The sequence below is a fragment of the Enhydra lutris genome, unplaced genomic scaffold (genome assembly GCF_002288905.1).
Source record: "Enhydra lutris kenyoni isolate GAN:26980312 unplaced genomic scaffold, ASM228890v2 scaffoldscaffold4, whole genome shotgun sequence".
Lineage (NCBI taxonomy): Eukaryota > Metazoa > Chordata > Mammalia > Carnivora > Mustelidae > Enhydra > Enhydra lutris.
The window spans coordinates 1,604,045-1,616,977 of record NW_019154088.1 but is presented as its reverse complement, the minus strand read 5'-3'; the positions used below and the strand labels follow the sequence as shown (position 1 = coordinate 1,616,977).

The following is a 12,933-nucleotide window of genomic DNA, read 5'->3' as shown; positions in this document are numbered from 1 at the left end:
TAATTCTGATGGAAAGTGCAAATTCACAGAACAAAATTAGGTTTGGATGTGTCAGGAAAAAAGAAAGAAAATCAAGACACACAATAAATGCTGAAAATGAGCAATTTATAAGATCTTAAAATTTGTTAAAGGAAAAAAGATATATTATATACAGAAGAACAAGAAATTAACAATTCTAGACTTTTTTCCCAGAAACTATGCACAATCTCTTTACAATATGAAAAGAAAAAACCCTCTCAAAGTAGAAATCTATACCAAAATAATCTTCATGAACTTAAAGGTGAAAGAAAAACATTTTGCACAAATAAAAGATTATTTCATGGCCATCAGAAATGTTCAATGAAGCTATAATGACAATTTACTACATTTATTTTATGTACAAATAAAAGTATGACATGACAATATAGTACAGAGATAAGAGGGTAGAGAAGTTCAGTATGTTATATGTGAAATGGTATAATATTATTTAAAGGTACTAGAATGTGATCATTTAAGTAAAGTAAATTTAAATAGAGTAAATTTCAGGCAAGTAAATTGGGTGTAGGTAATTGGAAACTAAAACCACTCTCATTTCAAGCATTCAGTCATGTACACATTTATGGGAATTAGAGAAAGATTAAGACAAATCATATAGAAACCACACAAAACAGATGTGGTACTAAGGCAAGGGATTGGAATGCTAAGATTTTTGTTAGATGCTTTAGGGATTCCTGAGCTAGCTATTGGGGGTAATGAAATAAAATGACATGGAAACATCCAAGCAGAGAAAAAGTGGACATACTTCTCTCTTACCCTCCAAAGCCATTAGTCTGAACACTGAGTTCTTAACTCAGTGTCCACAAGGAGAAATCATCTGACGATAACATAAAGTGGATTTCTCTGAAGACAAGGTCCTGCACAGAAGCAGCAAATGGATTATACTGGACTCCTTCCAGAAGCCCCATTGGTCTAAAAATGGGAATTCAATGGAACTGACACCGATTCAGCACTAGGATTTGCTAATTCTCATTAGCAAGCCTTCTTGCTCACATTGCACTACATTGAGGCATTGACAATGACTGAAACATTCCAATGTTTTATTTTTTTTATTATTTTCATAATTTCATCAAATTTTTATTTTTCTCCTTACAAGTTAGAAAATAATTACAAGAAAGAATAGTAGGAAAGTGCTACATCTTTTTCTTCTTTTTATTTAACTGTAATTCTACCAGCAAGAGACTGATAAATCCATGTGTTTGTAGGACATGGTAAAGGACATGCTAGCAATTTTAAGTCTTTTCTATGCTTCACTTTCTTCATTACAATGTGCAAATGGAAATATTTGTCATAAACCCCATAAAACTTTTATCATAAATGATATATCAAGGCCTTCAGATAAAAACTCATTTGAGCTTGTGCAAATTTGTGATAGTAATTACCATCAGAGTATCCATTTATCTGTTCAAGATTATATACTTGTTTTTTAATGTTTTAAAAGAAAAATGTTTTAAAATCACAGAACGAAATTAGGTTTGAATGCTTCATGAAAAAAATCACTTTAAGACATACAATAAATGCTGAGCAATTTATAAAGTCTTAATATCTGTCAGAGGAGACATAAATAAAATACATACATACATACATAAAATACAAAATAATCACTTTAAGACGTACAATAAATTGAGCAATTTATAAAGTCTTAATATCTGTCAGAGGAGATAAAGATATATAGAGAAGAATAAGATATTGACAACTCTAGACTAGTTTCAGAAACTATGCCCACTATTTTTAAAATATGAAAAGACAAAAAAAACCTCAAAGTAGAATTCTATACCAAAACTATCTTCTCAAACTTAAAGGTGAAAAAAAAGACATTTTTGAGCAAATAACAGATTAAATATTTCATGGCCATCAGAAATGTTAAATGAAGCTTAATGACTACTACAATTATAATATGTGCAAATAGAAGTATGACATGGCAATATAGTACAAAGGACGTTAGACGGTAGAGAAGTTCAGTATAGGTGAAATGGTATAATATTATTTAAAGGTACTAGAATGTGAATTTAAAATTGCATAATATAAATTCTAGAAGAACCAAGAAAAAGAAGTGGGACTGGAATGACAGAATAACAGAATGAAAGGAGAAAGGAAGGAAGAGAAGAAGGAAGAAAGGGAGGAGAGGAGGAGGGAAAGAACAAAAGAAGAGAAAAAAAGAAAGGAAAAGTAGTTTGCTAAAATAACCATATATGTCTAATGGCTACTAATCTGGACATATCTCAGGTTTAAACTATTTGGCCCTTTCCTGATCAAATCAAAACATGCTCTTTGGTTATCGACGTAGTTTCCATAATGAAGTCTGCTGTTCTTCATAAATCAGCCACAGTAAATCCTGAAGACAGTCAAACTCTGATGAAGAAGGTAAGGGGAGATCTGCGTGATGGATGCTGTCAAGTGCCCCTTACTTCATATTGCAGAAGTAATTAGGCTCATGGCTCAATGATACCTTTAGTTGTTGATAGTCACTTAAGCCAGGGAATCTTGCTGTACGGGTAAGTAAATTGGCCATAGGTAATTGGAAACTAAAACCACTCTCATTTCAAGCATTCAGTCATGAGCACATTTATGGGAACTTAGAGGAAGATTAAAACAAGTCATGTAGAAACCACCCAAGAAAGACATGGTACTGAGGCAAGAGATTGGAATGTTAAGATTTTTGTCAGATGCTTTAGGGATTCCTGAGCCAACTATTGGAGATAATGAAATAAAATGATATGGAAACATCCAAGCAGAGAAAAAGTGGACATACTTCTCTCTTACCCACCAAAGCCATCAGTCTGAACACTGTGGACTTAACTCAGTGTTCATAGGAAGGCTGTCATCTGACAATTTTAGGCAGATTTCTCTGAAGACAAGATTTCTCTGGAAATCTGAAGGCAGATTTCTCTGCACAGAAACAACAAATGGATCATACTGGACTCCTTCCAGAAGTCCCAGTGGTCTAAAAATGGGAATTCAATGGAACTGACACCTATTCAGCTCTAGGATTTGCTAATCCTCTTGTTAGCAAGCCTACTTGCTCAAATCTAGACCCCAGCAGTTACCTCTTATTACTGAAACACCCCAACCTCTAGATCAAAAAAGCCCTATCTCATAGCAATGGAATGCCTAGAAGACCACCACCCACAGGTCCTCTTCCCTGGACATGATCAGGGACTAAAAACACATACCAACCCGCACCTGTGATCACGTACTCCTTGCCTGCTGTCTTGCAGGTACTTTCCTAAACCTCTACTAGAAAACTCTAGGTGTCCATCTTGCCAGCAGAGAGGTCTGTTGTAAGGCTTGAGCCACCTCAGCCAGCTACATGCACCAGAACTAAATTTTTCCCTCTTTTCCAAATCCTTGTCTCCAGTTACTGGCTTCTTTTGCCATGAATTTATCTGGATTTTTTGGCAAGTTTTGGCAAACCCAGCCAGGAGCTATGCTCTCAATTTGTGATGCTCCCTCGGGGTTCCCTGGGGCAGAGCATGCCAGTGCTCACCCACTCATTCCCTGAGTTAAGGACTGTGATACATGGTTCCATAATAGCCTTACAGAAGCAGCCACCAAGAACACAATGAAAGTTTTATAATATTGGAGAGTCTATCAGTGTGTTTCGTGGGGAGAAATTCCTCTGATCAAGAAAGGCACTTGACTGGGGGCACATGGGTGGCTCAGTGGGTTAAGCCTCTGCCTTCGGATCTGGTCATGATCCCAGGACCCTGGGACCCCGCATCAGGCTCTCTGCTCAGCAGGGAGCCTGCTTCCCCCTATCTCTCTGCCTGCCTCTCTGCCTACTTGTGATCTCTTTCTGTGTCAAATAAATGAACAGAATCTTAAAAAAAAAAAAAAAAGGCACTTGACTATTACTAATCTACAAAAAGAATTGAAGAAACATTGGATTACAAGGCTGTATCACATTTATTTTTTATTTTTTAAGATTTATTTATCTATTTAGAGAGAGAGAGAGAGAGATAAGTCAGGGGAGGGGTAGAGTGAGAGAGAGAATCTCAAGCCGACATCTGCTCTGAGTGTGGAGCCGGTCAGCAGAGCTCAATCCCACTACCTGAGACCATGACCAGAGCCAGAATCAAGCGGCAAAATCAAGAGTCAGCCCTCAACTGACTGAGCCACCCAGGCACCCCATATCGCTTGTCCTATCACTCTTGGAGCAGTGGTTTCACTGAAAATGGAAACAGGCAGTTCAAAGTTACTTCAAACTGGAGTGGAGAGGCATGAAGATCTAGCTGGTTGTATTGGGTAAATGTATTTTTTAATTGGATATGGAAGAGAGAAAAGGGGATACTCTACAGGAAACATTTTCTGGAACTGGACATGGGAATAAGGAAATGGTGGGACTACAATTCCCCAGCTTTCTATCTTTATGTCTTCTATTTTGATAGCTCCAGTTATGTTTACAATAGTGCCAGGCCTAAAGTTAGTATACAGTAAATGGTAGGTATATGTTTATGATTGATCCTTTTTAATATTCTTCAAGTAAGTTTTCATATCCCGACCTGATAGTCGGGATATATTTCCTTGATATATTTCCTGATATATTTCCTCAATAAAACATAAAAATTTTGGTAAATATACAATGCCAGAAAAAGTTTTCTCTCTTGTAACTCATAGAAAACAATATGACATCTTTAATAATTCCCATTGGTATTTAATCATCACTTGGGTTTTGTTAGGTCTCAAAATACATTTCTTTATCACCACTCTCTCAATACATATGACTCTTTTTTAAAAGTTTTATTTATTTATTTGACAGACAGATCACAAGTAGGCAGAGAGGAAGGCAGAGAGAGAGGGGGAAGCAGTCTCCCCGCTGAGCAGAGAGCCCGATGTGGGGCTTGATCCCAGGACCGTGAGCCAAAGGCAGAGGCTTAACCCACTTAGCCACCCAGGCACCCTATATGACTCTTTTTTAAGTAAAATATTCATATCTGTCATTATTTTAAGGAAATACCATTATTTTTGGAAAGAGCTGCTCTCCAGGTTTCAATGTGTCTGACTCAAGTAATGTTCTGAAGCACTGTAACACCGGTAAGTCATAGGGGAAGATTTAACATACATCAAAACAATATAGAGCCATATCTAGATACAGGCTTTTAATTTCTTTGTTCATAGGTAGAATCAAATGTTGAAAGTCCTTTAGGAACTGAACACTATGATGACATTGGAGAGTGCTAGAAGGCATTATCATTCTAGTTATCCTACAGACACAGAGAATTCTCATTGTAAGTGTGACAATGCAGGGCAAATTAAATAATTGAGTATACTTTGATATACTTCAAGTGATTTTATTTTCCATCTGCTAAAGAGTTTCCATGTCACATTTCATGATGTCAATATCATTACCAATAAACATTTAAGAGCATTTGCAATTCATGGCAAACAGTGCCTCCTCAGGTAGTAAGTTGCTGAATGAAATTTTGCATTTGTTTTCAAAGAAATGTGTTGTTCCTTATAATGTGTTGTGCTTATAAACCTATCAGACTAATACTTCAGTTTATCCCATTGTGGTCAACAAGCAGACAAATAAAAGTCAGCTAAGTTGACTAGTATCATGTGGACAAGAACATTATTTTTGGCAAATCTGACTTAAGAAATAATTGCTCTTATTTCAGGTTCTTCTGTTTTAAGGTTACAAGTACTTTTTTTTAAAAAGTACATTTTAATAGAATAAATCACTCCTATATTCTCAAGTAGTTGGATGACTGCTCTCTGTAGGTTAGGCAACTAGTAGATCAATCACAGTATGTCTTTTCTCTTCATAATTTGTTGCATATGGTCACCTATGAATAAATTTCTACTTCTAATGCTCAGTTTAACTGCATGTGAGTCTATGCATTAGAATTAAAATGCTGATGTCAAAGTTTATATATCTTTCTCCTCAGCCATTTTACAATAGCCAGAAAATTGTTTACAGTAAGGAGAAAGCTAAGGAACTTTGTTTCTGTGGGAAAAGATGATGCTGGTCAGATAATCCAAATATTTGCTTTGAAAACATAAACTTTTTCTCTTTTCTCTTTTCTTTCTTGCTCCTTGTTCATCAGGGAGACTAATTCTTCCCCTCCCTTTGCCCTCCCCCCATTCATGCTCTCTCTCTTCCGCTCTCTCTCAAATAAAGAAATAAAATCTTTTAAAGAAAGAAAAAGTGTTTTAAAGAAAATTATAGATTAGTGAAAGTTAAAATCTCAAAAGAGAAACAAAACAAAAAAGTAGAAAAATTCTTTGACTTTCAATAAAACTATCTATTCCACAGTTAAATATCACTAATGCATTATTCCAAAAAGTTGTGGGGGTTTTTTTGTGGTTTTTTTTTTGTTTTGATTTTTTTTTTTTTACTTTTCTGTTGTTGTTAGCAAACTTTATTTTTAGATTTACAGGAAAATTTCATAGATAGTTACATTGAGTTCCCATATACCTTGCATCCAGTTTCCTCTATTATAGTATATTTGTCAGAACTAATGAATTGATATTTATACATTATTATTAACTAAAGTCCACACTTTATTCAGATTTCCTTAGTTTTTACCTGATGTCCATTTTCTCTTCCAGAATCCTATCCAGGATACTACATTGGATTTAGTCTTCATGTCTCCTTAGGCACCTCTTGGCTGTGACAATTTCTCAGACTGTCTTTATTTTTGATGACCATGAAGGTTTTGACTGTTATTGGCTGGGTATCTTACAAGATGCTCCTGCATTGGAATGTGTCTTATGTTTCCTAATGATTATACTGGGGTGATAGATTTGGGGGAGGAAGTCCACAGAGGTAAGTGCCATTTTATCCTATCATGGATACATAATGTCAGTGAGACTAATCACTGTTGCTTATGTTGACTTTTATTATCTGGGTGAGGCGGTCTTTGTCAGGTTTCTTTACTCTCAAATTACCTTTTCCCTTGCTTCTCACCCTGTCCTCCCTGGAAGGAAGTTGTTATGCACACTGACCACTTAAGGAGTGGGGTGCTATGCTTTACCTCTTTGAACATGAAATATTTACATAAATTATTTGGAATTTTAATGCATGGGAAAATTTTATCTTCTTTACTTATTTGTTGAATTATTTATTTGTACCAGTGTAGATTCATGAACTTTTATTTTACACTCTGAGTTATAATCCAATATACTTTATTAATTTGGTCACTCAAATTGTTCCGGCTTTGGTCCTTGGGAGCTCTTTCAGTTGGCTCCTTTGACATGTTCCCATCACTGTCAGTTTTTTTTTAAAGCAACCTGTTTGCTTTTTAATAAATTTTGTTCAGTCTTGTACTAGGTCTACTAGTATTTAGCTCCATTATTCTGTGAACATTTCTCTTTTCATTATTAAAGTAATAGACAATAATTAAAATTGAATGATAGAAGTAGAAAAAAAGTGCAATTCAATCTTTATTACTTCAGTGTGTTCTCTTGAAAGTTCCTTTTTTTTTAAATTTTTTAAATCATTTTTTTAATTTATTTTCAACATAACAGTATTCATTGTTTTTGTACCACACCCAGTGCTCCATGCAATCCGTGCCCTCTCTAATACCCACCACCTGGTTCCCCCATCTCCCACCCCCCCCACCTCTTCAAAGTTCCTTCTTTTTTCTTTTTTCTTACTTTGCATACTTTCATCATTTCTTTTTTTTTTAAAGGTCTAATCAGTCTTTGTAAATAATCTCAAAATTGGGTTATTTCCATTTAATAATACTTCTGAGCATTTTCCAGCCTCATTAGTATATATCACTTAAAACGTTCTAAATAGATCAGTTAACCTTTCCTTTTAATTAATTAAAATTAGCACATAAATATCCTCAGTGTATTGCATAATGATGCATAGCAGGTCTTTAACATAGGGACTGAATAAATTAGCTATTTAGAGAGTTTCAGTATTTTTAAATTATAAATAGTGATGAAAGGAGAGTGCGTGTGAGCCTACAAGTTAAGTACTTTTAGATATTTAAGATTTCTAGAAGTTGAGCAGAATCCAATAATAGCAACAACATTTTTGAAGCTCTTAGTTCATGATTAGATCATATGAAATTGGACAAATTGTGTGAGGCTAACGCATTGAAAGAAAGGGAAAAATATTGTCCAGACTACCCAAATAAGCAAAGGGTCACTCGTTGAGAATCTCAACAAAATGGGCTGATTAATGAGACATAAGTTTTAAGTTTTTCTTGTTAAATATCTGTCTGTTTTTACTCACTTCAACATTTCTATTGATGGCCTTTATAACATGTATTGTGGAGAATATGAGTAATTTGTCTATTTTCAAGGAGCTTAAAAATGATCTGGGGAAAGAAAAATCACAAAAGCAGAAATGATGAACTCACATAAGAACAGATTTTCCTAGCTCTTGTTCTAGTGTTACTTCAATTTCAGAATATTAATACCTAATGCACACGGTATACCTGGAGAATACATAAATGGTAGAGCACATGAGACGGACCATAAGTACAGTGGAAATTGTTATGGGTTTTGTACTAGGGAAAGTTCTATTATATAGGAAAGAAGTCTCAAGGTGTCCCTAAGAATATGGTTTTATGGATGGAGAAGTTCATCTACCTAAAAAGAAGAAAACATGTAGAGATAGGAAAAAATGGAAGGGGAATGCAGAAAGCCATGAATTTGTTTCTACTAAAACAGATATTGTGCTTTTGCACTATTAGAAAACAGTACTGGATATCTAGAGTGGTGAGAGGCTGATTTTGAAGGCCTTGGTGAACTGGGGATTGATAATAGAGTTATGTAATTGCAGGTTTTTAAAGAAGACAGAAATAGGATGAAAACAAAGTTTTATGAGTAATATTCAATTCCTTAAAGGAAACTGTACTCATGGGCATTTACATTGTGCATCATCAACAAAATTGAATTCTATATAGTTGTAAAATGCTGTAGATTTTCATCTACTCATAGGAATAGAATTTTAACATATTGACAAACCCAAGGAAAATAACTATGCATGTGAATACTATTCTCTCAATAAATTCTATCGAACACTATTGTCTTAATAAAAAACATATAAATGTAAATATATACTAATACCCCCCCACACACACACTCAGAACACACACACTGTGCTAATGTGTATATTACTTTTCTCAAAGGCTATCCAGGAAATAAAATGCTAAGAGTTATCCTTCTGCTATGTGTGGCATGTTTTCTCTTCCATTAGTATAAGCTACTTTGATATTTTTCTAAAGTAAATTAGGGAAAATTCTTCTAACAATTTTTTTTGAACAGTTATTCTGTTTCTATTTAAAATTGCTTACATTCAATTTGATAATTAAAAATAGGCTTAAAATTCGTAATTTACATGGATTTTGCATTAACACTGTTTTTAATCTAGATCCTGAATATTCATTATATATTTCATTCATTCATTCACTCCTTCAATAGATGTTTGAGTAGTTGTGCAGTATTCCAGATGCTAGAATGTGTATAAACTACTGCATGTATATTTGAAGTCTGTCCTTTTCTCTTGGAATGCAGTTTCGAAAATGAGAATTCCAAAAGCATTAGTATGAATCCTTAAAGGGTTAGGCATAAAACTGAAAGGAGATATAACTGTCCTAGACACAGAAAGAAATAACTTTGTATATTAAATAAGACTTAGCACTTTGCATCAATCCAAGGTTCTCAGAGTAGGAAGTTGGCTAGAGGACATGTGTATACGGGGAAAAAAATACATCCTCTGTTGGATGAATGTACCCATGGGGTGTCTCAGAGAAACAGAGTGCAGAGCATCATGATGCTTCTTCCTTCTATTTCTGATGATTGGGAACATAAATTGCAGGGAATTGGTGGGAGTACAGGATAAGGAGATGCAAGGCTATTCCCCAGATTCACATGAGGCACATTCCCCTAAAAGTATTTTCTCCACTCTGGTAAGCAATAATGACACAAAAGGAAGACTATATTTTGTTTGCTGAAAAAGATTTATAAGAATCTAGATAACCAAAAAACCATTAATGATGAAAATAATCTTTTTGAACAAACCAGTAAAACCAGTGGTGTTATAAGCATGGGCTGATGGGAAAGTTATGGCATAAATTTAGATGACTGTAGTGAAAGAACTGTATTTCTCTTATCCACATGAAGCAGTTACCTCAAGCCACCCCATTTTGTCATTTTGAAGCTTGTGAGGAATAAAATGCACAGTCCAAACAGCAATCCTTTATATAACCATCAACAAGTGAATGAGTGAATACAAATTGAAAATGAAGTAAGTTCAGTTCCATTTCTCTGTGGACCTGGGCATCCTTGGTATATATATACCATATATACTTGGTATATATATATATATATATATATATATATATATATATATATATATGGTTAATATATAGAAGTAGAAATGATAGAAGTAGAGAGAAGTAGTTAATGGTTATATATATGGTTAATATATGTGGTTAATATATATATAATATTGGTTTATATATATATATATAAACTATGGTTAATATATAATATGGTTAATATATGGTTAGTGGTTTATATATATATATGGTTATATATATATGGTTATATATATAATGGTTATTATATATGGTTGTTATGGTTACTGGTTAATATATATAATAATATATGTCATATATATAATTACACGGTTACATTCTTACAAAGTGGGCAATAACCATCATTGTTACTAGCATGAGCTCTGAGGGTTTCATGCAAGAACGGAGAAGGAAAGAGGAGATACATTTCTCAGGACACAAAAACTTACAAGTAAGACATAATTTAAGGTTTAATTAATAGTTCCTTACCAGAATCTCTTTCAAAATATGGGTCTTTAGAAACCTTGCTGTATTTTCTGCATTTATCATTTCCAGGACAAAAAAAAAATCAATATTATTCTATGAATGTAGAACCCACCACCATCATAATCACATTTATGAACATCTTTAAAGTACAAAGATGCATTCAATATCATGCAGTCTGATTGTTTTTATTTTACTGAAGGGGAAACTTAACCCTGGAAAGGAGATACTTATCCTGTGTTGCCCTCAATGAGTAGCTCAGCTAGGTGTTGTATTGAGGTCTTTGGATTCCAGGTTCACAACACGATGATGATTTCATGTGCTGTTTTTATTTTTGTCTTTCAGAAATGTATATTTTGAATTCCCCTTGCTTTTTGGTACACTCTCTTGGCCATTTCAGAAATCATTAAAAAAATCACCCCCTAACCGAAAGACCATCTCTTGGTGGGGATGTTACTCTCAGATGTTCTTCATGTACCTCCTTGGGGGGGGGGGCGGTGAGATGATGTTGCTTGTAGCCATGGCAATAGACAGGTACGTTGCCATATGCAAACCCTTCCATTACCTGACCATCATGAGCCCATGAATGCTCGTTCAGCTGCTGTTATCCTCCTATACAGTTAGATTTGTGCATTCATCTAGTCAGATGGCTTTCATGTTGAATTTGCCCTTCTGTAGTCCCAATGTGGTGGACAGCTTTTTCTGTGACCTCCCCCTTGTGATCAAACTTGCCTGCGAAGAAACCTACCTGCTACAACTGCTGGTTGTTGCTGACTGTGGCCTCCTGCCCCTGGTCTGCTTTCTCCTCTTGCTTGTCTCCTATGGGATCATCATGTACTCAGTCAGGCACCGTGCTGCTGGTGGTTTGGCCAAGGCCTTCTCCACTCTGTCAGCACACATCATGGTTGTGACTCTCTTCTTTGCCCCCTGTGTCTTTATGTATGTATGGCCCTTTCTCTGTGTGTTTTATACAATTTTCACACCTCTCTTAAATCATATTATTTATACATTAAGGAATCAAGAAGTAAAATCAGCCATGAAGAAGATAAGGACTCGACATACAAATTCAAAACACACTTTGTAGATGATGTTTCTGAAGAAATAATTTCTGTGTGGACATTTTAAGGAATGAATTTTGAAGCTATTTCATGTTCTGTAAAAGGAACCAGTAGGTGTAACTGCTAAAGAGCAAACCCCTTTTCTTGTCAGTAATTAAACACATGACATGTAGAGTCTGGAAGACATGCATTTAAATCCTCTCGTCACTGCTTCTTCTCATGCAAATTTGAAAAAAATTAATAAACTCTACTTAATCTACAAAACTTTATATGTTTCTTTTATTATTTTGGCATGTTTTTAATCTTTATAATCATTATTACTACTACTAGAATGCTTGTAGTTATTACTCCTGCTATTATAGTTGTAGCTATTACTGGGAATCTATATGTAGAAAATGCATACAGATGATGCCTCACATAGCCATTTAGCTGAGTGCCTGGTTAATTACTATTTGGTGTTAAAAAAGTACATTTTGTAGATAATCCCTAGTCAATGTGTATTAACTTTTAGTTACTCTTTTGCCCCAGATACAGTGCTTCCAACTTTGCTTCACATATTTTGTGAGCCCACAGTGTGCCAGGAGGTACATCCAGGGTTTCAGAAAGCTTACAGTCCTTGGATGGAAAGAGTGAATTAAATTTGTAAACAGTCCTGTATTACATGGTTGAAAGTTCAACACAACTTTATCAATACTAACACTAATAATGGTTTCTGCCTTGTTTCTGAATCCATGGGTAAATTGATTCAGAGTCCATGGGGGAAAGAGAGGGGTAAGAGGTGATTGATACTCCTGAAAAGTCTACAATTAATTCTTTTTTTTATTTTATTTTTTATAAACATATAATATATTTTTATCCCCAGGGTTACAGGTCTGTGAATCGCCAGGTTTACACATTTCACAGCAGTCACCATAGCACATACCCTCCCCAAAGTCCATAACCCCACCCTTCCTCTCCCAACCCCCCTACCCCCAGCAACCCTCAGTTTCTTTTGTGAGATTAAGAGTCACTTATGGTTTGTCTCCCTCCCAATCCCATCTTGTTTCATTTATTCTTCTCCTACCGCCTTAACTCCCCATGTGGCATCTCCACTCCCT

General features: G+C 35.0%; 1 protein-coding gene across 1 annotated transcript; it reads left to right on the top strand.

The window, feature by feature from the left end:
* The first annotated feature begins 2,331 nt into the window (after positions 1-2,331).
* Positions 2,332-11,862, top strand: LOC111159332 (olfactory receptor 4K13-like). The gene is given in 2 exon segments (XM_022521734.1): positions 2,332-2,400; positions 11,179-11,862. Coding segments are annotated over 2 exon segments (753 nt in total).
* The last annotated feature ends 1,071 nt before the right edge of the window (positions 11,863-12,933 follow it).